Source organism: Vulpes vulpes, chromosome 13 (assembly GCF_048418805.1).
Source record: "Vulpes vulpes isolate BD-2025 chromosome 13, VulVul3, whole genome shotgun sequence".
NCBI lineage: Eukaryota > Metazoa > Chordata > Mammalia > Carnivora > Canidae > Vulpes > Vulpes vulpes.
This window is the reverse complement of record NC_132792.1, coordinates 92838589-92864136: the sequence shown is the minus strand read 5'-3', so window position 1 is coordinate 92864136 and position 25548 is coordinate 92838589. Positions and strand designations below refer to the sequence as shown.

General features: G+C 39.7%; 1 protein-coding gene across 1 annotated transcript; it reads left to right on the top strand.

The window, feature by feature from the left end:
- Positions 1-271: 271 nt before the first annotated feature.
- CLUL1 (clusterin like 1) lies at positions 272-25010 on the top strand. Its single transcript, XM_026006470.2, has 7 exons — positions 272-393; positions 1786-1934; positions 7115-7282; positions 9297-9729; positions 14475-14612; positions 21080-21294; positions 24535-25010. The coding sequence occupies exons 1-7, from the start codon at positions 288-290 to the stop codon at positions 24721-24723; spliced, it is 1398 nt and encodes a 465-aa protein (XP_025862255.2). The 5' UTR covers positions 272-287; the 3' UTR covers positions 24724-25010.
- The last annotated feature ends 538 nt before the right edge of the window (positions 25011-25548 follow it).

Genomic DNA, 25548 nt, shown 5'->3' with positions numbered 1-25548 from the left:
TCTATACTATTCGTTGTCTTAAAGTTCAAATACTTCAGATGATGACCTCGTTTAACTGTCATAAAGAATGTAAACAAAATAGGGACTTGGATTCTCTTTTTTAAAATTTATATTCCAAATCTCCTTATGTCTCAGGCATATTAGCATAACTTGTCTAAAGTCATAAAGAAAAATTGACAGAAAAATGCTTTGGATCACCATGTGTTTTCAATTGATGCTGGCAAAAACTAACCTAATGGAAGGCATTTGGTACAGGTTTATTTTTCTTTTGCAGTAACAGCAGGAACATGAAGCCATCACTCTTGGTGTTTACTGTGTATCTGCTATGGCTGAAAGATTGTCACTGTGCACCTACTTGGAAGGACAAAACTGATATGCATGGAAACCTGAAGGGTACGTTTGGTTTCTTTATCTTCTGCACGGTGTCCTGCTTGTATGTTTGCATGTCCTGCTGGCATTTACAGTGATTTACAGCAGAGAGATAACCATATTCATTACGGCCTTCTAGTTTCACGGTAAGATGTTCTCTAGGCACTTAAACCAAATAGACATGACGCCAAACATCTGGAATAAAAACAGAAAATTCCAGTCGAGTATCTGAGAACGTTCACATATCCAGATGTTTGCTATCGCATAGATAAAACTTGCCAACTTTTGCACTGCATTTCTTGGTATCATCCAGATGTTTGGTGTCCTCTCAGCACAGTTTTAATTAACAGTGAAATTCTTTTCTAGCATTTGAAAAATTTAAACAATTAAAGTAATCTGTGCAGTTATTCTTGTGATAGTGAAAGAACGGGTTATAATGACATCAAATCTGGTCAGTCTACGCTCATTAACTTGTGACCTCTGCTTGATAATAAATGCTTTCAGGACTGAAGGCTTAGAAAAATAAATTTGTTAAAAATGTTGCTTTATGGTTGTCTATAATTAAATTTGGTAGCAAGAATAAGGTCCTTTGGAAGCCACATTGACTATTGCAAAGAGAGAATGACAATGAATTTCACATCCACTACCAGTTTATTAGAGGTATATAAAAGGGGCGCCTGGGCAGCTCAGACCTGCCTTTGGCTCAGGTCAAGGTCCCACGGTCCTGAGATCTAGCCCTGCATCATGCTCTCTGCTCTGCTCTACAGGGAGCCCCTGCTTCTTCCTCTCCCTCTGCTTGCTGCTTCTGCTCACTCTCGCTCGCTCTCTCTGTCAAATAAATAAATAAAATACTTTTTAAAAATTTATTTTTAAAAAAAGGTGCATAAGAGATTTCTGGTAGGTTATTAAAGAATCTTGCATTATGTGAGATACTTTCTAGGTTTTTTTGTTTGTTTGTTTGTTTTTACTTTCTAGGTTTGATGCCTCCTGGGAAGGCAATTGAAGCTGAAAGAAAGGGAAATTGTTCACTGTGTTTGAGGTTCCCAGTTGGGCATTTAATATAAATTGTCTGTGAAGAAAATTTGAATTTTTTCTAATATAAACACTTGAGTTTTAAGTGAAAGAGAAAAAATGGATAAATGGAAACAGGCCCTGAGGAAAGGGACAAGAATGAGGTTAAATGAACTCTGACTTGTCTAGGGACTCAGAAGCGAGGAATAGAAGGTATTATCTATGTGGCAGCTGTGTCCATGTGGCAGCCAACAGCCAATTCATTGTGATCTGGTTTCAGGGTTTGATGCTGAAAAAGAACAGTGAAGTATTTAGGAGACATGAAAAATTGGTGAACTCTTTGTAATTCTGATACATTATAATTTGATCAAATCTCAAAGGAAAAAACTGCAACATATCTTTCAGGTTTTTCTAAGGCTGGAGACATAGATGTAGATGAAGAGGTGAAGAAAGCTTTGATTGGTATGAAGCAGATGAAAATCATGATGGAAAGAAGAGAGGAGGAACATACCAATCTGATGAAAACCCTGAAGAAATGCAAAGAAGAAAAGCAGGTACAGTAATTGAGAATAACACCTGTTCTTAAATACAGCTAGGTCATAAATACTGTATTTCTTAGTGCAATTGATAAATTACTTCTTTCCCCTAATAATGGATGGATTTTCTGGACAGAAACTCTTTTTTTTTTTTTTTTTTTTGGACAGCAACTCTTAGTGGAAGAACAGTTTGAAGGAAATTTCAAATTTCTTCCAAGAACACAGTCCTAGCAGAGTAGACCTTTGCAAAGAACTCCAAATCCAGGAATTTGGAGGATTTGTCTCTATTGGGAAAGTGCTACTTTCTTAAAAAGACTTTATCCCTAGTCCCTTCTGACTTCAGATATTAACTCAAAACTGTTCCAGCAGTTTTTGGCTAGATCTGTAGTCTCTAAGGTTTTTGATCTCCCGTCCCTATTTTTTTTTTAATTTTTTTTTTTATGATAGTCACACACAGAGAGAGAGAGAGAGAGAGATTGAGAGAGAGGCAGAGACACAGGCAGAGGGAGAAGCAAGCTCCATGCACCGGGAGCCCGACATGGGATTCGATCCCGAGTCTCCAGGATCGCGCCCTGGGCCAAAGGCAGGCGCCAAACCGCTGTGCCACCCAGGGATCCCTCCTGTCCCTATTATTAAAATTATTATTAGCGTTCACTCCTAAATCTAGGCACATTAATTTATTTATAAATTAGACACATGAATTGCTACCATTAATATCTCAAGGCATAAAATACATTTGGGGTGAGATTCAGCACTGGCCAGAGTGGATATTAAGTCCATATTTCAAATAATCTTCTGGATAGTATTTTGAAATCTTTTAGCCAATTACCAGATCTGATTAGATCATGGTTGGACTTTGTCATGTGACCAATAAAGAAAGAGCTTATCATGAAGAAGTATCAGCTCTGCCTTTTGCTTCTTGTTCACGTGACCCTAAATTATTCATATTTTTAAATCTGAGTGTTAGGTTAGTTAAAACTAGATAATAAAATGATCATTTACCTGCTTCCTCTTAAACTAGCAATCAGCTCCAACGGAATAAAGAGAGAGGGAACCATGCTCCTGGATCGTGGAGTACCCCACTTTCCCAGTGTCCTCCTGACCAGTTGGCAACATGCAGTGGTCTGACATAAGTACCACAAGACAGCACCAGTGTGTAGAAAATAGTACACCAGCCTAATCAATTTCTTTATTCAAATGCCTTTACTTGATAGCTGCAGTTCAAACTGTCTACCATACAGTTTGGGAAGTATACCATACCAATGGGAAGTATGCAATACAGGTTGACTCTCGACAATGCAGGGGTGAGGCATGCTGACCTCCAGTCAAAAATCTGCATATAACTTTTGACTCACCCAAGACGGAATTACTAATAGTCTTATTGACAGAAGCCTTATCAATAATATAAACAGTCAAATAATAGATATTTTGTATGTTATATGTAATATATACTATATTCCCACAATAAAGAAAAAATATTAAGAATATCATAAAGAAGAGAAAATACACTTAAAGTACTGTCCTGTATTTATTTAAAAAATCCACATGTAAGTGGACTCATGCATTCAAACCCATGTTTTCAAGGGTCGATTATACATACAAATGTCCATAAGAGGATGTTAAAAAGTGTTCATATGTTACAGTATGAAGTTTAATATGTTTCTAAATTATGAACATTACATGGCTCCTAGTTTAATACCGTTAACAATGAACATAACATTCAAAACAATTCAATTATTTTTTAAAAATTATTTTCCAACTTTACCCTTAAATCAAAGAAGAAATCAAAACTGTAGCAAAAATAATTTGGAAACACTTTAAATTTTAACATTGAGAGTAAATTACTTTTAAATTCTATTTTTAGGAAGGTGTAAATGTGCTAAATCACACATAACATATAATCTTAACCATTTTTATGTATTATAATTCAATAGTTGCTAAGTACCTACACACCGCTGTGCAACCACTCCAGAATTCCTTCCATCTGGCAAAACTGAAACTCTATACTCATTGAACAACTCCCCGCTTTTCCTCCCCCTACCATCAATTTTTTTTAAGATTTTATTTATTCTTGAAGACACAGAGAGACAGAGAGGCAGGGACACAGGCAGAGGGAGAAGCAGGCTCCATGCAGGAAGCCTGATGCGGGACCTGACCCCAGAACCCCAGGATCACACCCAGAACCAAAGGCAGATGCCCAACCGCTGAGCCACCCAGGCGTCCCCAATTTTTAAATTAAAACATAAAAATAGAAGTTTTAATATTTCCCCCTACACCTATACCTATAGATATGTATACATTGAGGGCTCCCACAGCACAGACAGCTGCTGGAATTCTTTATTTCTGAGCACAGTGGCCTCTGGCCATCCCTCAAGGCTCTGGAGCAGGCCTGTGACAGGCTGACCCCCCCAAAGCTTTCCATGAGCCTGTCACCAAACTGGTTAATATTGTGTCCACACCTACCAGCCTTGTCACACGGGGTTCCTTTTCTTCTTCCTCCCTTTGGGCAGGGCAAGCAAAAGATTTAAGGAAACCAAAAATAGCTCCTTCTGAGGAAAATGTGGAAGCCCTCCCCCCAGGCTAGATTCCTCCCTGGTAGGCTTGTGAGCTGGCCCCTGGGAATAATGATGCTAGATATCATTTACAGGCCCTTTATAAAACCCAATATCACACAAAATCCTTCCAACATCTGTGTAAACCATTAATGTCACTTTACAGCTAAGGAAACTGAGGCTCATGATGTTGGTGACCGTGCTAACCCGGCACTGTAATGAATGACTGGGGACTAAGTCAGCTGGCAGTGCTGTGTCTCTGGGACCCAATGACTGTTTTTCTCTCTTTCCCCAGCCTCCCTACAAGCCAAGGGTGTAAAACTATGAAAAGAATGCTCTAGTTAGGGGTGGGTCAAGCAAGCAAATGTCGATTTCAGTTCTGGCCCCAGGAATCCCAAGAACTAGTTAGAATTTTTTTTCTTAAAAACTTTCTTATTGGGACGCCCAGGTGGCTCAGTGGTAGAGCATCCATCTGCCTTCGGCTCAGGTCCCAAGGTCCTGGGAGCGGGTCCCACATCGGGCTCACCACAGGGAGCCTGCTTCTCCCTCTGCCTATGTCTCTGCCTCTCTCTGTGTGCCTCATGAATAAATAAAATCTTTTTTAAAAAGCCTTCTTATTATATAAAAATTCATTGACATACTCTTAAAGTCTGGACACTCAAAAAGTCCATTTAAAAATGGAAAAACTTGTTTAACTCTGAGCCTCCCTAAAATTACTTTAAACTGAGGACAAATTATGACTTAGCAAATATGAGACTGGTGCCCCTGTCTCCCTACTACAGAGCACCACCTATGTCCTCAGGTGAGCCAGTGTCATTAGGGGACTCCTCTGCAGCCCCTCCCTAGTAATATTTAGTGAGAGTATCTGAAACGAATCAGAAGTAGGAAACTCCAGGGTGGCTTAAAGTGATTTGACCCTCACACCAAGTTTATATGGAACTTTGATAAACTGTAAACTATAGGAATAATCAGTGGGCGGGACATTTAGGAGAAACGGAAGGAATGGGCAGGGCTTTCCTAAACCAGAGATCTTCCTCCACGACATTTCATTACCGAAGCTTGTAACATGTGATTTGGTAATTGGTTTTTGCTGTGCTCTTGGAGGTGATTGGAAAGAAATCAGATAATCAAACACTAGGTGACTTGCTTGCTTATCTCAATACAAATCCTTAAGTAGTAAAGCCTATTGCTATTCCTATTTGCTAAGGAAGATACTGAGGCTCAGAGATGTTAAGTAATTTGCCCAAAGGTACACAGCTAGTGTAGTTTGGAATTGGAAATATTGGGGTTTCGGTTTATGGTCACAATGAACAGGATATTTAAAACGAGGACTGACTGAGGAAGTGTGGGAAGTATTGTTTCCTGCTGTAGTAGGGTAACTTTCTTGAGAAGATGTAGGAACCCAAAATCGTTCTGCAATGACCAAGGAGGTAAGAAAATCCTCAAAAGATTCTCAGTGGCCAAGTGGTTCTTTGGGCTTAATATGCCAGGGAAGGGTGATTTCTTTTTCTCTTCCATTAGGTAAAAATGCACACTAAATCAGTTTTAAGTACAGAAATTTTGCTCCCTCATGTGATTTTCACCTAAGGGAGTCACTGTTAGCTTGAGACTATTTTATGGAGGAATCTGTTATACACCATCATTCCCCTGCACTAGGTCTCCAGCTTAGAGGGAGCCAGTCTTTAAAATTCCACACCTGCAAGGAGGCCAGGGGTTTAGGCAGGGGTGCTGGTCTTGAGGGAAGGTCCTGGAGTAGAGTTGAGGTTCTCAGGGACAGCTGTCTCTTATCACCCGGAGTGGAACCTGGACATTACAGCAAATCACCAGGAGAGGGAGTACTTGGAATACAGATGAGAAGAAAAAACCCTCCCCCCCACCCTCCACCCCCGCCCCCATCTTCAACCTCACTGCCAACACAGCATTTCTGCAATTAGAGTGTAATTTGCTAGGCAGATATGATTCGATACAAGAATTGCACTTCCTTGCAATGTTTAAGCACATACAAAAATTAAAGGCAGCATAAATAAAGGAAATAAATTTCTAAGCTTTATAAGCCTTAAAGCCTACTTTCCACATCTTCCAAGAACTAGATGTGAAAGGCAAGTAAACAAGTAAATTATTGTTGTCCTCCAGAGTGGGGACCATGTCATGGTTCACCCACATCTAGTGTAATATCCATCCCATAACAAGTACCCAATAAATAAATAAATTTGTTGAATGGACAAATGAATAGATGGGTAAGATTTGCAGGGTTTTTTTTTTTTTTTAAGATTTTATTTATTTATTCATGAGAGATACATATAGAGAGAAGCAGAGACACAGGCAGAGGGAGAAGCAGGCTCCATTCAGGGAGCCCGACGTGGGACTCGATCCCGGGACTCCAGGATCACACCCTGGGCGGAAGGCAGGCGCCAAACCGCTGAACCACCCAGGGATCCCCTGCAGTTTTGAGTAGGGATCAATCAGTGCCGTTTTCTTAAACAGAAAGGTTGATTCAAGTAGATTTGTCAGCAGCTAGGGGCCAGAAGAAAGAATGAAGGAGTACATCAGAATATGCCTATTTTCTAAAGGGTGAAATCAGCTACGGTGATTCTACACACAGAATTAAGCAACAGAATAAGGTGTTTGTGTCTATTTTTTAATTAGGAAGCCCTGAAACTAATGAATGAAGTTCAGGAACATCTGGAAAAAGAAGAAAGTCTATGCCAGGTGTCTTTGACAGATTCCTGGGATGAATGCAAGTCCTGCCTGGAGAGTAACTGCATGAGATTTCACACAACCTGCCAACCTAGTTGGTCCTCTATGAAAAATACGGTAAGGGAAAAACAGAGTTCAAGGTTTCAGAATTCTTAAGGTACTTAGGCCAGCTTAATTTTTAAAAATTAATTTATTTCATTATTTAGAATAGAGATGCCTGACCGGATATTGGCCTTTTGGAATCTAGAATCTAACATTCATCCTTGCTTATGTATGAACCACCTCTGTACATTCAATTTATAAGATAAAACAGCCATTTGGTGTTTGTCTCTCCCTTTAATGATACTACATGTATCTCTCTTAGAAACACTCTGAATCTTTCTGCCTCTTATTTGTTATTTATGAATATGTTCCCACTAGATTGTAAGCTCTTTGAGGGCAGGAACCATAAGTTATCTGTCTTCAATGAAGCATTGTAGGTATCTAATAAATGCTGAGTTGCATTCTGAATAATAGTATTATAGTCTCTGATTTTAACCTGCTTTAATTTTTTCCCTGGAGGCCAAAGATTTGAAGAAATTCTATGATTCCCGAATCTCTCCTTTGATAGGTTTGCCCTCTTACGGCAACACACACATGTGTACACATTCATGTCCTCTTTAGCCATATCTGTGCATGTCTAATAGGACTGGCATGTTTTCTTTTTTGTTCCCTTTGGCTACCATCTGGGCAGAGGGAATCGCAGAGGGTGGTGACCTGAATAGGATGAGCTCTGCCCCATAAAAGGCTCTTATTGTATTGGCCTGAATTTCTCGTCCCTTCAAGACATGAGCTGAATATGAAATCCAGTGAAATTTCCCTCTCCATATCAGAGCATGATCTAATTAGAGTATGTTCCTGGCTTGGCAGTGCCATACCCAATTAAAGAGGGAGCAACCCCTAGGACAATTCATTTGCCAAGTTAATTTGCCTCCACTGTTAATTGCATCTGTTCTATTTTTATAGCCACTGTCACTCTCCAAAATACCAGAATCCAGTGAATGAGCACTGACTGGAAGTCAGGAGATTTAGAAACCATTCCTGTCTCTGCCAGTTGTATGACTTTATAAAAATTTCTTGGGACTTTAAAGTTTGTTTTTATGCATCGATTCTGGTAATAAAAGCTGGCAGAGAGACGGGCAGACAAACTACCCAGATTACTTTTTGAGGAAGGCACGAGTAATCTAAGAATTCTTGGAGAATTCTTTGAATAGCACTGGGATGCTACATCTGTGATGTTTGATAGTTGGTATGCTCCATAACATTCAACGTGGCCACATCATTACCATAGAAGGGCAGCTGTGTTCTTGCACAAACTTAGGTACCATATAGATGTAGAGCACGGTATGATTGCTGAAAAATACTCTCCCATGGAGTGTAAAATTCTGCAGTCACAGCTTCATTTCTTTGACTATAGCCAAGGACGGTGTTGATCACTACTAATATGTAATCATCCCTAAGTAACCTATTTAACTCTATCAGGTATCTATAATTCAGTGTGAATGTGTTTATCTTTTCCTTTCTATGGACTAATTTATGAGACAAGAAAGAGGAGACCATAAAGGCACTAACGATGTTCCACTGAATGAAACAAACCAAAAACGAACAAACAAACAAACAAAACAACAATAACAACAAAACCCACAAAGAACCCTAAGCCCTAAGACAGAGGTGAAAGACAAGAGCTTTCTTTACAGTTTTGGGGCAACCTACACAGTACCATACCTTTAGACCATGGCATGTCAACTACTGCCTGTACATCAGGCTGTGGCTTGTCAACCCTATTAAAAATATGGCCTTTTTAGGTATTTGGTAGGCATGTAAAAACAAGGAAGAATTTCAGATCAAAGTTAAAGGTACAAGAATGTTAATAAATTATCTTAAAATGAGTCACCTTTTCCTAGCTTGCCCAGAATTGTTTTTGATTTACAACGACCACTGTAAGTTGACTTTAAAATTTACAATAAGAAATTATCCATGTCAATTATCCTTCCCTTTAAAAATAATATAATAAAATTGATTTTTTTTAAAAAAAGAAATGGTCCAGAAAGAAAATGAATTTCTTATTCCATTTTTATCCTCTACCCTACAGGTCGAACAGTTTTTCAGGAATATATATCAATACCTGTTTCCTTTTGATGAGGATAATGAAAAAGATCTCCCTGTCGGTGAAAAGTTCATTGAGGAGGATGCACAAGTAGCTCAAATAGAGAATGTGTTCAGCCAGCTGACTGTGGATGTGAGATTTCTTTTTAACAGAAGTCTTAATGTCTTCAAACAGATGCAGCAAGAATTTGACCAGACTTTTCAATCATATTTTATGTCAGATACAGACTTAATGCAGCCTAACTTTCTTCCAGCTTTATCTAAAGAGCCAAGGAAAAAAGAAGATCCTGTTCAAAGTTGGGATATTCCCAGCTTCTTCCAGCTGTTTTATAATTTCAGTCTCTCTATTTATCACAGTATCAGCACAACAATCACCAAGACGCTGAATGCAATAGAGGATTTACCAAAACAAGACAATGGCAAGTATTAAAAGATGATCTTTACTTAGATGTGAATACTAAGGTCAAGCTTTGTTTACCTTTAGAAATAGTAGACATTTCTAAGTCATTGTACAATGTTTCTAAGAGTGACAACTTATGGATAATCAAAGTTGCAGAGCCTCTTAGAGAAAACTTTGAAGTCACCCAAACACCATCCCTCCTCCATCATTGTCAAGAGCCCTGTGGGGCAGTTCTCTCTTTTTAAAGCAAATTTTCAAAGCTGAGAAACAAAATGCGTGAGAAGTTGAAAAAACTGGTTGCCTCCTTTATTAAAACTCTTGTAGGTATGCTCAGCTCTATTCTGCTTGAACACCACATGGTTTCCTTAAAAATCAGTCTTGACTCCTCAACTCCCAGTGTGGGTAGGAGTCAAGTATCAAATATTAATGAGGTCACGTTTAGTGTCCTCCACAGCCAACCCACCCACCCACCGCATCACTGCCATAATCCCTAAAATTGTAACATTTATGCACAAAACCACAGAAGATGTTCACAAACTCAACTACAGAAATCAGAATGTTTGTAAAGGATAAGAATTCCCTTCTACCAATACCAAACATGCCCCAAGATATTCCATGTTGCAAACAATGGAGATACCTTCCTTGGCCTTCTGTAGAGTGGCTGGAACACAGCATCTCAGAAATGAGAGTTGCTGCGTGGGCTAAGGTAGGATCTACATTTCCTTAGACTTAATCTTACAGACCACAAGCCCATGTGAAAGGAGTGAAAGAACACTCCTCTCTGACATGAAAAATAATGTGGGCTCCTAGAAATCCTGCGGTTTGTAACAACATGGATGAGCCTGGAGGGCATTCTACTAACTAAAGAAATCTACACACAGAAGGACAAAGACTCTATGGTACTACTTATATGAGGAATCTAAACTAGTCCAAGTCATGGAAGCAGAGTGCAGAATGGGGTTGCTGGGAGCTGAGTAGAGGGGTAAATGGGGAGATGTTGGTCAGAGATACGTACAAAGCTTCTGTTATTCAAAATGAATAAGTCCAACTTTGCTGGACTTTGCTGGACTAGTGCCTATTGTTAAAAATACTGTACTGTATACTTAAAAATTTCCCAAGAGGGTAGATCTTATGTTAAACATTCTTAATAATGACAATGATAATAATGATAAATAAGAAGGCAGGAGAACATTTTTGGAAGTGATGGATAGGTTTATGGCATAGATTGTGCTGATGGTTTCATAGGCTTATCCTTCTCTCCAAATTCTCTAAGTTGTATATATTATTTATGCACAGCTTTTTGTATGTAGAAAGAAATGGGCTCCTTCTAGATATTTTCCAATTATATCAGCAGTATAATTGGCAACATCTGAATCAAATTCTCAAAATTACCATGACATTGCATCACTGGTCTCTATGTAGAAGGGGCCTACCTCACGGTACCAGAAGCTGAAGCCAAAAAACAACGGCTGACATCCTTCCCGTCCCATTGTTCCATGAGCAGGGAACTGCCATCATTCCTGGAATCATTTTTGGGTTCTATTTCAGGGTCTGGAGGACTTTTCTTGTAAGTCAAGTGTTTTTTCTGGTATTCTATTCTGAGGTTCCAAATTCATCAATCTTCAGGAAAAGCATCAATGCAGTAGACTAAATATATCAATGCTGGGGTGATATTAAATAATTTTTGCCTGAATTTTTAAAAAGATGTCAACTGTTTGGGGATAATATTCAGAATGTGTTCATTGGAACAAAATAGTGCCCTCCCCCCATCTTTCACACTGTACACAACCTCACACATGGGTTGTTACATTCAAATGTGCACAGGAGTATATAGTGATTCGTTGATTTTGAAATCTAAATAACTTCCTAATCACTGCAACTCCCTCCCACCCCACCGACTAAGAATGTAGGTTTCCACAACCTCTGCCCGAGCTCCCTCCCCATTCTCACACCCCAGCACCAGCCCCAGGTCAGCTGGCCCTCTGCACAACTTCCACCTTGTGTGTTACACTCTTATACCCTCCTTCCTCTGCTGTCCCTCCCCTAAGCAGACAGTGCACAGCTAGCTCAACAGGTGAGACATTTTCTTCTCAGATGAGCACATGTGGCTTATTTATCAAGAATAGTCAGGCAGGGGTTATAGGGCATTTGCAAGTGAGTTCCATCACTTTTCTGGACAGGTGGTAGGTGAGTAATAAACCTAATCCTCCTGGAAAATCTGCCTAATGAGAAGATATTTTGAGCTTTGCCCCTGGGTAGACAGAATAATAGCTGCCCAAAAGCATCTACACCCTAATCCTCAGGATCTGTGACTCTGTTGTGTTACACAGGAAGGGGAAAGTAAGATTGTAGATGGTGTTGAGGTTGCTTGTCAGTTGACCTTAATATGGGGAGATTATTCTGAATTATCCACGTGGCCACAAGGGATCTCAAAAGTAGAAGAGGGAGGCAGAACAGAATCTATGGAGATGGTAACATGAAAAGTACTCGACCTTTCTGGGTAGAGGAAGGGAGTCAGGAGCCAAGGACTATAGTTGAAATTGGAAAGGTAAGGAAATGGATTCTCCCTTAGAGCCCCCAGAAAAAGAAAAAGAAAAAAAAAAATCCCTGCTGACCTTGATTTTAGGCCAGTGAGACCCATTTCAGACTTCTGACTTCCAGAACCAGATCATTTGCATTGTTTCAAGCCATTAAAATTTGTGGTAATCTGTTGCAATGGCAACAGGAAACTAATACAAGCCTCTTGTCAGCTACAAAGGCCAACAATGACCAAGCGAGCACTGTGTATCTGACAACATTCGTGGATGGGCTTTAGTTGTCATGATTGTGCTAAGAACTAAAATTAGAAAAACACCTAAAATTGAATAATTAGTATCATTAAAAGAAAAGAGGCACCATTAAAAAATCTGAAACATTAGGGTGTCTGGGTAGTTCATTGCTTAAGTGCCCAATTCTTGATCTCAGCTCAGGTCTTGATCTCAGAGGTGTGAGTTCAAGCCCCATGTTGAGCCCCACAAAGGGTGTGGAGCCTACTTAGAAAAAAAAAGTCTGAAATATTTTGTTTTTTAATATTTTTATTTGAGTGTGGTTTCATTTTAGACTTCATATGGGAGAATTTCTTTCCTACTTTGATCTTCCTAAACCTCAGTTCCTGAATCTGTTGAAAAACAATAAAATAGCTCTTGCAGCTGCCTCACGTGCCTTATAAATGACTGGATAGGATAGATAAGATTGTGTTCAATAAAACTGTGTGGTGTAGTAGCTTAATGCAGTGCCAGATGCTGGGAGATATGAGTTCTAATCCTACTTTAGAGAACATTTGCTGACTTTAATTTCCCCTTTGAGTGGAGTGGGGAGACGGAGGGAGAGTAGATGATTGATAGGAGGGATGGCACCAGAAGTAGCTGCCTAGAAGGGCTGGAGGCTCTGTGATGGGTTACTACCATGATGCCATGGCACAGGAGAAAGAATTGGTGTCCTATGGATCTGTAATTTGCCATCCCTTATCTATATACCAGATATTAATGTAGATGCTGGGAATGAAACAATGAATATAACACAGCCCCTGACTTTTAGGAGCTCAGTCCAGAAAAAGGAAAACAGATTATTGGACAATTATATTACCATATTATAAGTGAAATGACAAAAGAAGTTAAGAATGGCGTGATTCAAGTGACAAGAGCAAATCCCTTCCCTCAGTGAGGGGAATCTAACAGAGAAGACAAGAAAGCAAACAGTACATAAAGCAGAGGCAAGCTCTACAGCAGAACTCCTCACAGGGGTTCTGTGGGGGTGACAAGGGACGCTACCAATTCTACAGGGGACAGTTCAGAAAGGCAGGTGGGAGGAAAAGACTTTCTATTCAACAAAAAGAGATGGTTGCCTTACACACCACATGATCTAGCCAATGCTTCAGGTTTTTAACTGACAGACTTCACAATTCATCTCAAAATGACACGTTTCATTTTAAAATGTTGATGATTAAATATAAGAGAAAATCATCAGGTTGTAAATTAATAGTAAATGTTTCCTAATGTGAAACAGTTGAGAACGGTCAATTTTATGTTAGATTTTTTTTTCACATCATCATTTTCATATGAATTATTAATTCCTCCAGAAAAAGGAAAAAGTTTTCTCAAAAGTTGATCAACTTTAGATATTTTCCTAAATCTTTGACCCATCATTCATAACATCATATATATGTAATGCAAAAGGAACAGCTTAGAAACAGACGTTCCCAGTACTTTGAAACTCCAATATACTTCCCAATTATAGCTTTAAAAAATTAAAACAATTATAATAAAATGTTTTAAATAGAAATTGAAAGAGAAAAGTTCCCTATTATCTACAGGTTAATCCACTGACATCAGAAATAACAATAGCGGTTCCGGCATCGAGTCCCACATGGGGGTCCCTGCATAGGGCCTGCTTCTCCCTCTGCCTGTGTCTCTGCCTCTTTCTGTGTCTCTCATGAATAAATAAATAAAATCTTTATATATATTTAAATATATTTATATATAATATATAATGTAATATATTATATATATATGTGATCCAAAATGTGATTGTTGGATCAAAGAATATATGCAATGTTTAATAGATGTCAAATTGTCCTAGCAAATGGCTGCAACAATATGCCTGCCTATGGCTGAATACAGAAAGATTTTGAAAGAACTTTCAAAAGAAAAATAAATGACATCATGTCCGCACCTTTAAAATGCAGACTCTAATGAGATTAATATGTAAACACTATGTTACCTGCAGATTCTAACCATGGAAGCCTGAGTTCAAAGATATTGCCTGTGCAGCACAGAGGACCGTATGGAGAATTTGGCCAGAATTTGTCAGAATGTTTCCAGTTTCATGCCAGATGCCAAAAATGTCAGGATTACCTGTGGGAAGGTAAATAATTATTATTTTCCAGTGTCTCAATAGCATTCTGGTCAGAGGTCAAAATTGCACTTTTACAAGCATCATGGGTTCATTTACTTTCCTTAGAGCACTTTTTTGCCAGCTTATTCCCATCTGGGGTGCTCAGTGTAGGTATGTAAACTTTTATTATTCCAAAGGTCAACTTGCCTTTTCTCTAATTTAAAATTCCCTCATTGTTCCTGTGAAATTTTTTATGGTTAAAGACCAAGAAACACTCATGTGTGCAAAAAAGAAGTAGGAGCAAATTAGGGTACTCCTTCCTTCTCACTGCAAGGAGAAAGAAAGCCCACCATGGAAGCAGTCTTCCTATTGTATAAGCAAATTGTTAGCCAAGTGAGCTTTTTTTCCTTTTAGTGGCATTAACTCTTTCCAGTTGGTGAGTTAACTAGTAATTAAATATGTAAAGTGGCTCTTCCTCAGAAACCACATAGCCTTTCCCCACCAGATCCGACCAAGAGTGGTGAGAAATCCTGGTCTCCTCTGGCCCTTCTCTGTCCTCCCTCCCTCTCCTCATCTCTTCTCCCTACCCCTAACTAAAGTCACTCCTCCCACATGCCAGGGCTGCCCCCTCACATATTTTCTTAAAAAGCCAAACCATAATTTTGATTCCTATGCTTCTTCTTCTTAACTCAGTAAAGCCCTGAAGGAAGGAGAAGCTAAAAACCAAGAAGGTTGAATATAAACTGGACCTTATTTCTCTTGCATTGCTAATTAAGTGACTCTGCACCTCTGTTTCATCACATGGAGAATGGGAATAATATATCTATGTATACAGGTGTTTTGCAGATTAAAGTATCTACCGGGACACCTGGATGGCTCAGCTATTGAGCATCTGCCTTTGACTCAGGGCGTGATCCAGGTCTGGGATCAAGTCCCACATAGGGCTCCTGCAGAGAGCCTCTGCCTGTGTCTCTACCTCTTTCTCTCTGTGTCTCTCATGAAAAAATAAATAAAATCTTTAAAAAATAAATAAATCTACCATACTAATGATTTTCATTATTCAAGTTTTTGCTTTTTAAGTCATAGTTACAAGGTTACATACAGAAACAGAAGTTGTTTGGGTTTTTTTTTTTAAGATTTTATTTATTCATGAGACACAGAAGGAGAAAGGAAGCAGAGACAGAGGAAGAAGCAGACTCCTCATGGAGTGGGGAGCAAGACTTTATCCCAGGACCCTGAGATCACAACCTGAGCTGAAGGCAGACACTTGACTGACTGAGCCACCCACATGTCCCTAGAAGTTTTTATAACAGAAAAATACGCACAAATACACTAATCACTTACAAAAATAGTCCCACTCAAACATCCCATCTGTGTATCATTTACTTCCTTTCATCCATTTGAAAGCTTTGATGAATAATCTCTCCCTGACTGTCATAAAATCATACAGAAGATGCAGAGAGGGAATTGGAAGAAAGTGGTCAAGAGGTACAAGCTTTCAGTTATAAATAGGTGAAAGGCAGGTAACAATATACAACATGATTGTAGTTAATACTGCTGTGTGATTTATAGGAAAGTTGGTAAGAAGATCTTGAGAGGTCTCATCACAAGGAGAAATTTTGTTTCCTTTTTGTTTTATGTATATGGCATGATGGATGTTAACTAAATCTATTCCAATAGTTATTTTACAATATATGTAAATCACATCATACTGTATACTTTAATCTTATACAGTGATATATGCAATTATTGCTCAATAAAACTGGAAAAAATATGGAAGAAATCAGATAATATAGTACAATTGCCTCAGATAATCAATATACTTCAGACAATGCATCAGATACGCAGAGTGGATAACACAGAATACATGCAATGTGAATTGGCTGCTGCATAGATAAAACATCAAGAATGCTCTATTGCACTCCCATACACCTTAAAAACTGATTATAAAATGCGTTTTGTATAATGGTATAAAGGATAAAAGAAAAAAACCCCACATGCCTACAACCTGGATTAAGAAGCCCTTTGTGTCCCTTCCAGAGCACATCCTCTTGATGCCCTCAAAAAGAAAACTGCTATTCTGATATTAGTGTTTATTATTTTTTTGCTTTTCTTTATCCTGTTGTCACATGTATGTATATAACACACACACAACATACATAGCAACGTTTTACATGTTTTTAATTTTATATTGTCAAAGTATAATTTTTAAGTTTAAAACTATGACTCGGGGATCCCTGGGTGGCACAGCGGTTTAGCGCCTGCCTTTGGCCCGGGTGCGATCCTGGAGACCCGGGATCAAATCCCATGTCAGGCTCCCAGTGCATGGAGCCTGCTTCTTGTCCCTCTGCCTATGTCTCTGCCTCTCTCTCTCTCTCTCTCTCTCTCTCTCTGTGACTATCATAAATAAATTAAAAATTTTAAAAAAATAATAAAACTATGACTCATACAAATATAAAATGAGCACATGTCAAGATTAATTTATCCTATTAATGAGGGAATCAGCAAAGTGTTAAAGCTGTTTCAAAGGAGTACAGGAGGGACACCTGGATGGCTCAGCAGTTGAGCACCTGCCTTTGGCCCAGGGCATGATCCCAGAGTCCCAGAATTGAGTCCCGGGTCAGGCTCCCTGCATGGAGCCTGCTTCTACCTCTGCCTGTGTCTCTGCCTCTCTCTCTCTGTGTCTCTCATGAATAAATAAATAAAATCTTAAAAAAAAAAAAAAAACAAAAAAAACAGGGATCCCTGGGTGGCGCAGCGGTTTGGCGCCTGCCTTTGGCCCGGGGCGCGATCCTGGAGACCCGGGATCGAGTCCCACATCGGGCTTCCGGTGCATGGAGCCTGCTTCTCCCTCTGCCTTTCTCTCTCTCTGTGTGACTATCATAAAAAAAAAAAAAAAAAAAAAAAAAAAAAACACAAAGGAGTACAGGAGAGTGAGGTATTTATAGTCAAAGATAAAACATTGAAGTCAGATTGCAAAATTAAATATAAAACTAGTTACTGTTCTAATGAGCAATAAAACTAAGTTTTGCAGTGATGTTTTCTATTAGACCAAAATAATTTATATCTCTACTGGACAAAAAACATTTGTAGCTTTTCAATTTAAGATGTTCATTTAAGTACATAGAAGTACATGGAATCTGGCCCTGAGCAACAGTAAACAGTAAATCCAACAAAAGATGATCTCCCTAGAGAATCAGAGTCTTTATTTAGTCTTGTAACCTTGAAAAGAATGTAGTCATTCTTCTGCCTTATTTCCAAATTTTGGATAATTTTTCTTAACAATAGAAATATTATTGCTTATGTATTCTTTGGCAACTTGGCTTGTCACAGTTGAGCTTGTGAGATTTAGCCATTTGACTACGTGTTCTAATTCATTAATTCACTGCTATTTGTGTAGGCATATCACAACTTACTATTCTCCTTAAGTGTATTTAAGTTGCTTCCATGTTTTGCTCTTATACTCAATTCTTCTACATTTTGCTTTGTCTCTTCAATCAACATTTGATTCATTCTTTGTTCTAAAATGAAGCACAGGGATCCCTGGGTGGCGCAGCGGTTTGGCGCCTGCCTTTGGCCCAGGGCGCGATCCTGGAGATTCGGGATCGAATCCCACGTCGGGATCCCGGTGCATGGAGCCTGCTTCTCCCTCTGCCTGTGTCTCTGCCTCTCTCTCTCACTGTGTTCCTATCATAAATAAATAAAAATTAAAAAAAAATAAAGTTTAAAAAAATGAAGCACATTGTTACAATTATAGATATAAGATCTTCTATATCTTAATTTTATGTTTGATAACTATTTTCCAAGACGTCATAAATCTTTTTGTTTTCCCACTAGTTACCATACATTTTTGGCCCTGATTTTAAACAGATCTACTGTGACTCTTTTCCTCTTTTCCCATATCAATTACTGGCAATGGATATATACTCCCAAATTTAAAATAATAGTTTTCCTTATGAGAGGACAGAGAGAAGTTTTGATGTGGAGGGGCCACAGTGGAGGCTTCATCTGTTTAGGTCATATTTCATTTCTTAATATAAGGGGAAGGCATATGGGATTTTACCAAGGAACTTCTGTCTCCTGCCCATTTTGTTATATGAGACCATATAATTATTAATTAAACTAGATCTCTCTTTTTTTTTAAGATTATTTATTTATTTATTCATGAGAGACACAGAGAGAGAGAGAGAGGCAGAGACACAGGCAGAGGGAGAAGCAGGCTCCTCGCAGGGAGTCTGACGTGGGACCCAATCCCAGGTCCCCAGGATCACGCCCTGGGCAGAAGGCAGGCTCCAAACCGCTGAGCCACCCAGGTGACCCAAACTAGATCTCTTTTGAAAGTGATATGGGTATATGAATAATTACTTAAAAACAATAGGCATAAACTGGGAAATCTCATAGGCAGAAGGGGACATATATATAGCAGATTAGAACAAAATAACCACAATAATTTACGGTTTCTTCCATCGAGATATTTTATTTTATATTTTATATTTGTTTTTATTTTTCTTTTTTTTTTAATATAAATACCTATGAAAGATCTTTCTTTTATTTATTTATTTATTTATTTATTTTATGATAGTCACAGAGAGAGAGAGAGAGAGAGGCAGAGACACAGGCTGAGGAAGAAGCAGGCTCCATGCACCGGGAGCCTGATGTGGGATTTGATCCCGGGTCTCCAGGATCGCGCCCTGGGCCAAAGGCAGGCGCCAAACCGTTGCGCCACCCAGGGATCCCTGTTTTTATTTTTCTAGTCATGAATTTGGGCTTGGCCATGGGTCTGTCCTTACTAAATGAGATAGTGGCAAATGTGACCAAACTGCAGGCTTGACATGTGCTTGTAAATTAAAGCTTGTTTTGGGGCACCTGGGTGGCTCAGTCCCTTAAGCATCTGCCTTTGGTTCAGGTCGTGATCCCAGGGTTCTGGGATTGAGCCCCGTGGTGGGCTCCCTGCTCAGTGGGGAGTCTGCTTCTGCCCCTCCCCCCCGCCCCACGATTCAATCTCTTTCTCTCTCTCTCTCTCAAATAAAATCCTAAAGATCTACTAAATCCTAAGATCCTAAAGATTTTATTTATTTGAGAAAGAGACAGACAGGCAGAGAGAGGTTGAGAGCATAAGCAGGAAAACAGCAGGCAGAGAGAGAGAGGGAGAGAGAGAAGCAGGTTCCCTGCTGAGCATGGAACCCAATGTGGGACCCGATCCCAGGATCTTGGGATCATGATCTGAGCGGAAGGAGACGTTTAACTGAGCCACCAAAGCGCCCCTCAAAATGTTATCTTGAATCACTTTTCCAACGTATGTTACTGCAAATTTGTTTACTTTTTAAAAAGATTTATTCATTTTAAGAGAGAGAGAGAGAGAGAGAGCAGGTGCCAGCAAGTGAGTAGGGGGAGGGACAGCAGTAGAGAACCTTTGAAGCAGACTCCCCACCAATCAAGAAGCCTGACGCGGGGCTCGATCCCACAACCCATGAGATCATGACCTGAGCTAAAACCAAGAGTTGAATGTTCAAACGACTGAGCCACCCAGGCGTCCCAAATTTGTCTACTTCTAAGTACCAGAGTCTCCCTCTCCTGAAGATCCCAAAACGATTTCTGAAAATGTATGCAGTTCCAGGGAATCCTGTGTTATAATCTTAAGCATCAAAAAGAAACCAATAAACTGAAGGTAAGACCTCAGATGAGGCAGTCACCCAGCTCTGGCTAGCGGATCCTCTCCTGCCCCTATTTTCCTAAAGGCAAGGCTTTTTGATAAACGGTAAAAGACACAGTTTAAAGAGTCTGTGGTCTTTTTCCACAACAACAACCTCTTATGACCCTAAATGCCCTACCACACAGACACTTCCATAGCTTTCAGATAATCTTTCCACAGGATCAAGATGCTCATCAGCACAGCTATGTAAATTCCTATAATCCTGGTTCAGTTCAGATGGCTGTTGTGCAACACAGCACAGAGCTGCAGAATCATTGTGCCTGGTAAGCACAGGGGTCTATTTCTCTGTGCTGTGTCAACTGCAGCTTGCATGGAGGCCCTCCTGCACCTCTCAGGGTGATGCAGCTTCCACGCTATGGAGCAAACCCAGTTCTGCCGTCAGGGGAAAGGACACAGGATAAATCCTGAACTGTTTCATAGGCTTCCTCCAGAAGTGAGACACATCACCTTGAAGATTGCCACAGTCCACTTCAAGGTGGTGGAGAAGCACAATCTCCTATGTGTCCTGGTCAGAATGTCAGTGAGTAGCCCTGATGACCCTTCAGAAACACTACAGAAAGGAGGAAAAGAAAAAGGAACATTTGCTAAATCTCCAGGGTGTGCCTGACCTGAAGCAGGCACTTCACTGTGTAATTTCATTTACCCCTGTTTTACCTAATTGAAAATTCACTCAAGGTCCAAAAGCTGGAAATGGAAAGTTTAAGGGCTGGGATTTACACCCACACCACCCAACCCCAAATTTCAGGGGCATTTTCCTTTACCATGTTGTCTTCTTCTTTGCTAGACTGTCCCGATGTACCTGAACTACACACAAAAGTAGATGAGGCCCTCGAATTGGTCAACATATCCCATCAGCAATATGCCCAGGTTCTCCAGATGACCCAGCATCACCTGGAGGACACCACATATCTGATGGAGAAGATGAGAGAGGAATTTGGCTGGGTGGCTGACCTGGCAAACCAGGCCTCAGGAGCTGAGAACATCTTTGATTCCACAAAGGTAAGGGAGAGACCCAAGAACCGATATGGAGATTACATGTGCATACTATGATTTTTTTTCTGTTAATTCACTTCTTAAGCACTCTGCATTTGAAAACAAGCTGTGGGAGGATATTCATATTTCCATCATGATTGTATTGAGGCTGACTTGATATAATGTAGTGCATGTCCTTAGAAACAAGAAACTCTATAAAGAAAACCAATTTAAAATGCAAAATATTTTCTAATCCAGACATGGCCAATTCTGCTTAGAGCTACAGGGATGCACTTAACTGATTCCAGTAATCTTGAAGAAATCTGACAATGTACTTTTTAAGTGAGGAGACTTCCAGGTGAAGCAACAGTTCAAATGCTGACACTGGTACTTAGCAGCGCAGCAAGTTTGGGAATGTTCTGGAACCTTTCTAGATCTCAGTTTTTCTACTTGAAAAATGGAGATAAGAATAAGATACCTTAAAACAGAGGACTGTAGGGATCCCTGGGTGGCGCAGCGGTTTGGCGCCTGCCTTTGGCCCAGGGCGCGATCCTGGAGACCCGGGATCGAATCCCACGTCAGGCTCCCGGTGCATGGAGCCTGCTTCTCCCTCTGCCTGTGTCTCTGCCTCTCTCTCTCTCTCTCTGTATGACTATCATAAATAAAAAAACAAAAAAAAACAAAAACAGAGGACTGTAAAGCAATTAGTATAGATTCTTTATCCAGAGCAAGAACTTTGTAAATTACAGCTCTCAATAGCTTTTCAACATTGAGAATTAAACATATTTGTATACTAATATTCACATCAAAACATATTGCCATCTTAAATTGCGCTTGTACTGTGTCTCCTACATTCAGGCAATTAACTCCTGTGGCATAGAATAAAACAGTGACTGAATTTCTCTTCTGACCAACTGCTCCAACCCCCACTCCCACAACACGCATACCATTAATTACAAATACACCAGGCTAGTGACTCCTGATGAGGTTAGTTACTGACCGGTTCCTAAAAAGAGCTGGATGCAAAAATCACTGGGCAGAGCAACTGAAGAAGCAATATTTTATGCAGCATGTAAAGTCAGAGCCTTAACCCAGAGATCCTTTCGCCAGCTTTCACTGGTGCTGCTGCTAATTGCTCATCCGGCCCCTAAACCTTCTCCAAAGGATTGCCCAAGGGGCCACTTAAGAGCTCCCTGCAGCTGCAAGCCAGAGATCACCTGAAGCCATATTCTAGATTAGCTTCTTCCTCTTGTCTGTTGCTTGCCTCATTTCCCAGAAAAATTTCACCTGAAACCACCCTTAATCTATCACTTGCATCAGTCCCAGGCTCTGCTTCCAGGGAATCTAACCTAAAACATTCTGTGTCCTACTATTTCTGTCTCTTTCAGACTGCAAAGTTGTGGTTGTGTGGCTCAAGACAGGTTAGAGAGTCACAACCAGCACATTGAACAAACAAAAACAGAATAGGGCAGACTAGAAGAGAAAATATTAGACTGCATTGTGTTTAACAAATCATATGCATATATCATGGAACTTTCATTTCCATTGTGTGTGTGTAAATACGTGTGTATACATATATGTAAGATGTGTGTTTTTGAGTAGTGATGCAAAACTTCACAAACGGTTCTGACAACCACTCTCCCATCTCAGCTGATTCTGATTCTTTTACTTCATTAGATAGATCATACCCAAGGAGAGTAAAATAATTCAGTATAATTGATCATCCTCACAAATACAGACTTTCAGCTAATGAGGAAAAGGTCTTGTCTTGAAGAATAAAATTTGAAGAAAAGTTTGAGCAGCGCTTTCAGTCTTTAAAAAGTTACAGCCAAGAGTTCATTGCTTTCAGCAGCAGCAGCATTTTCCATTCTATGCTTCAGTTGGCTTCTATTCCAGTATCTCTGGGTAATGCTAACAGACTTACCTGAAATTCTTTATATTGATAACAAAGGCAGTTCTACCTAAGAATCTCCATATAAAATAAGATTATGGTTTTCAAGGATACATTGTTCTAATAATCATTGTCACTAAAGAGCACTTACTATGTGTCAGGCAATTTTTTAAGACTTTTTTCCATACATCAGATCCTTTAATGCTCTCAATGATCCTTCCAGTATTGTTTTTTCACATATTTCAGATGAGGCACACAGAAGTTAAATAACTTGTCTGGGGTCACACAGCTAGGAAGCAGTAGAACCATAATTCAAAACCAAGTAGAACTTCTCCAGAATTGCTGGACTTAACCACTTTGCCAAACTACCTGTAAATGTTATTTTTCTCAAAACAGCTCTTACTTTATCATGTAACAGAAAGTGCAAAGCCATAAAACAGCAAGTACCGAAGAGGAATGCACAAATCCCAGCAGGTGAAAAAAGTGATGCCCCTCAGGTTGTAGTTACACGGTGTTAGTTTTATCATTATTTATTAAACTAGACAAAAATGCTTTGTGCAGTTTCCATGTGGGTTATAGTCACCGGAAGGAAAAGGGGGGAAATCATGTTAGCTATTCCTTTACAAACTGGAATTAAGAAGTTCTCAGTTTTTATTTGGCTTCTTAATATTTTGTTTTAGTTTTTTTTAGGATAAGGGGGTTATTCGAAAACATTTTCAAAATAGTTCTCTTAAGGTTACATCAACTTGCATGTCAGTACAGTTTCATTTAAGTTATTGAAATCGAAGTATATGTACTTGAGAATTCATGAAGAGTAACCGCCGTGACTTTCAGACAGTTGGTTCTCACAGAAACCACACATGCAACCATAAATTGTAAATTTCTTAGGAACACTCAGTATAAAACTTGGTGTGTCACATTAATATTTGTGACAGTGTCAGTTGTGCTCACCAAACATTCCATCTGTTCATTCATATTTTCTAGCTCCTCTTGCTGTTAAGTGATGCCATGTGGCAAGTTCTGGCCTCGTGAACCAAACTGACAAAGGTTATTTCTAGACTTAGATGAAGGGCCTGTGTGTGCTCTCTCTGTCTCTGTCACGGGCACAAAGAAAGCCAGGTGTTCCTCATGCTACAGGCATGAGATGACATGCCATTGTCAACCAGGGTCCTGAGGGGTGGAGGCTGGACAGAGTCCCTGAAATGGACATGAAATATATGGGAGAAAGAAATGTTTGCCCTGTGAAGCCATTGGGTTGTTGGGGTTACTGTGTTACCTCAGCACAGCCTAGCCTAGCCTGACTAATGTGCTATTAAATTAATCCTGAATGTGCACTGGGGTTTAGTAATCATTTACTGTGTAATCCTTTTTCTTAGATGCTTCCAAACATACATGAAGGGAATTTTTCCAAACAAGATGAAATGATGATAGACTTAAGCATTCTGTCTTCCCCCAACTTCACACTCAAGATCCCTCTTGAAGAAAGTGCTGAGACTTCTAACTTCATTAGCTACATGCTGGAGAAAGCTGTGCAGCATTTTAAGAAACATTTTAAAACTTGGTAAGCAGAGTCACTGGTTAGACATGCCTTGTAGATAGGAATAGTCGATTCATAAAAGGAAAAGACAACAAAACCAGTTTTAAATACCTAGAAAATAGGGATGCCTGGCTGGCTCAATGGGAAGAGCATCTGACTCTTGATTTCAGGGTCATGAGTTCAGGCCCCCTGTTGGGGATGGAGCCAACTTAAAAAAAAAAATAAAAGACCTGGAAATATGTTCAACCTCATTAATAATCAAAGACATAAAAATGAAGACAAGATAGCAGTGTGTGCCTCTCAAATGTGTAAACTTTAAAAAATACAGGGACGCCTGGGTGGCTCAGTGGTTGAGTGTCTACCTTTGGCTCAAGTCATGATCCCAGGGTCCTGGGAACAAGTCCCACGTTGTGCTCCCCTCAGGAAGCCTGCTTCTCCCTCTGCCTCATTCAGTGTCTCTCATGAATAAACAATAAAATCTAAAAAATATATATATAAAAAATTATGATAGGAATGTGATGAAAGGGGAATTCTTATATGTTATTGGCAGGAACACAAACTGTTTTTGAAAATAGCTTTTTAAAAATATAATTTATTTATTCATGAGAGACAGAGAAGGCAGAGACATAGGCAGAGGGAGAAGCAGGTTCCTCCTAGGGAGTCTAATGCAGAACTCCATCCCAGGACCCCAGAATCACGGCCTCAGCCAAAGGCAGATGCTCAACCACTGAGATACTCAGGTGCCCCTGAAAATAGCTTTTTTTTTTTTTAAGATTTTATTTATTTATTCACGAGAGACACAGGCAGAGGGAGAAGCAGCCTCCATGCAGGAAGCCTGACATGGGACTTGATC

What these genes read in the sequence shown, in the direction of transcription:
- CLUL1 (XM_026006470.2), top strand. Translation starts at nt 288, where the DNA reads ATGAAGCCATCACTCTTGGTGTTTACTGTGTATCTGCTATGGCTGAAA. An exon ending in GGTCCTCTATGAAAAATACG is followed by an intron (nt 7,283 to 9,296) that starts GTAAGGGAAAAA and finishes TCTACCCTACAG; the next exon opens with GTCGAACAGTTTTTCAGGAA. An exon ending in TCAGGATTACCTGTGGGAAG is followed by an intron (nt 14,613 to 21,079) that starts GTAAATAATTAT and finishes CTTCTTTGCTAG; the next exon opens with ACTGTCCCGATGTACCTGAA.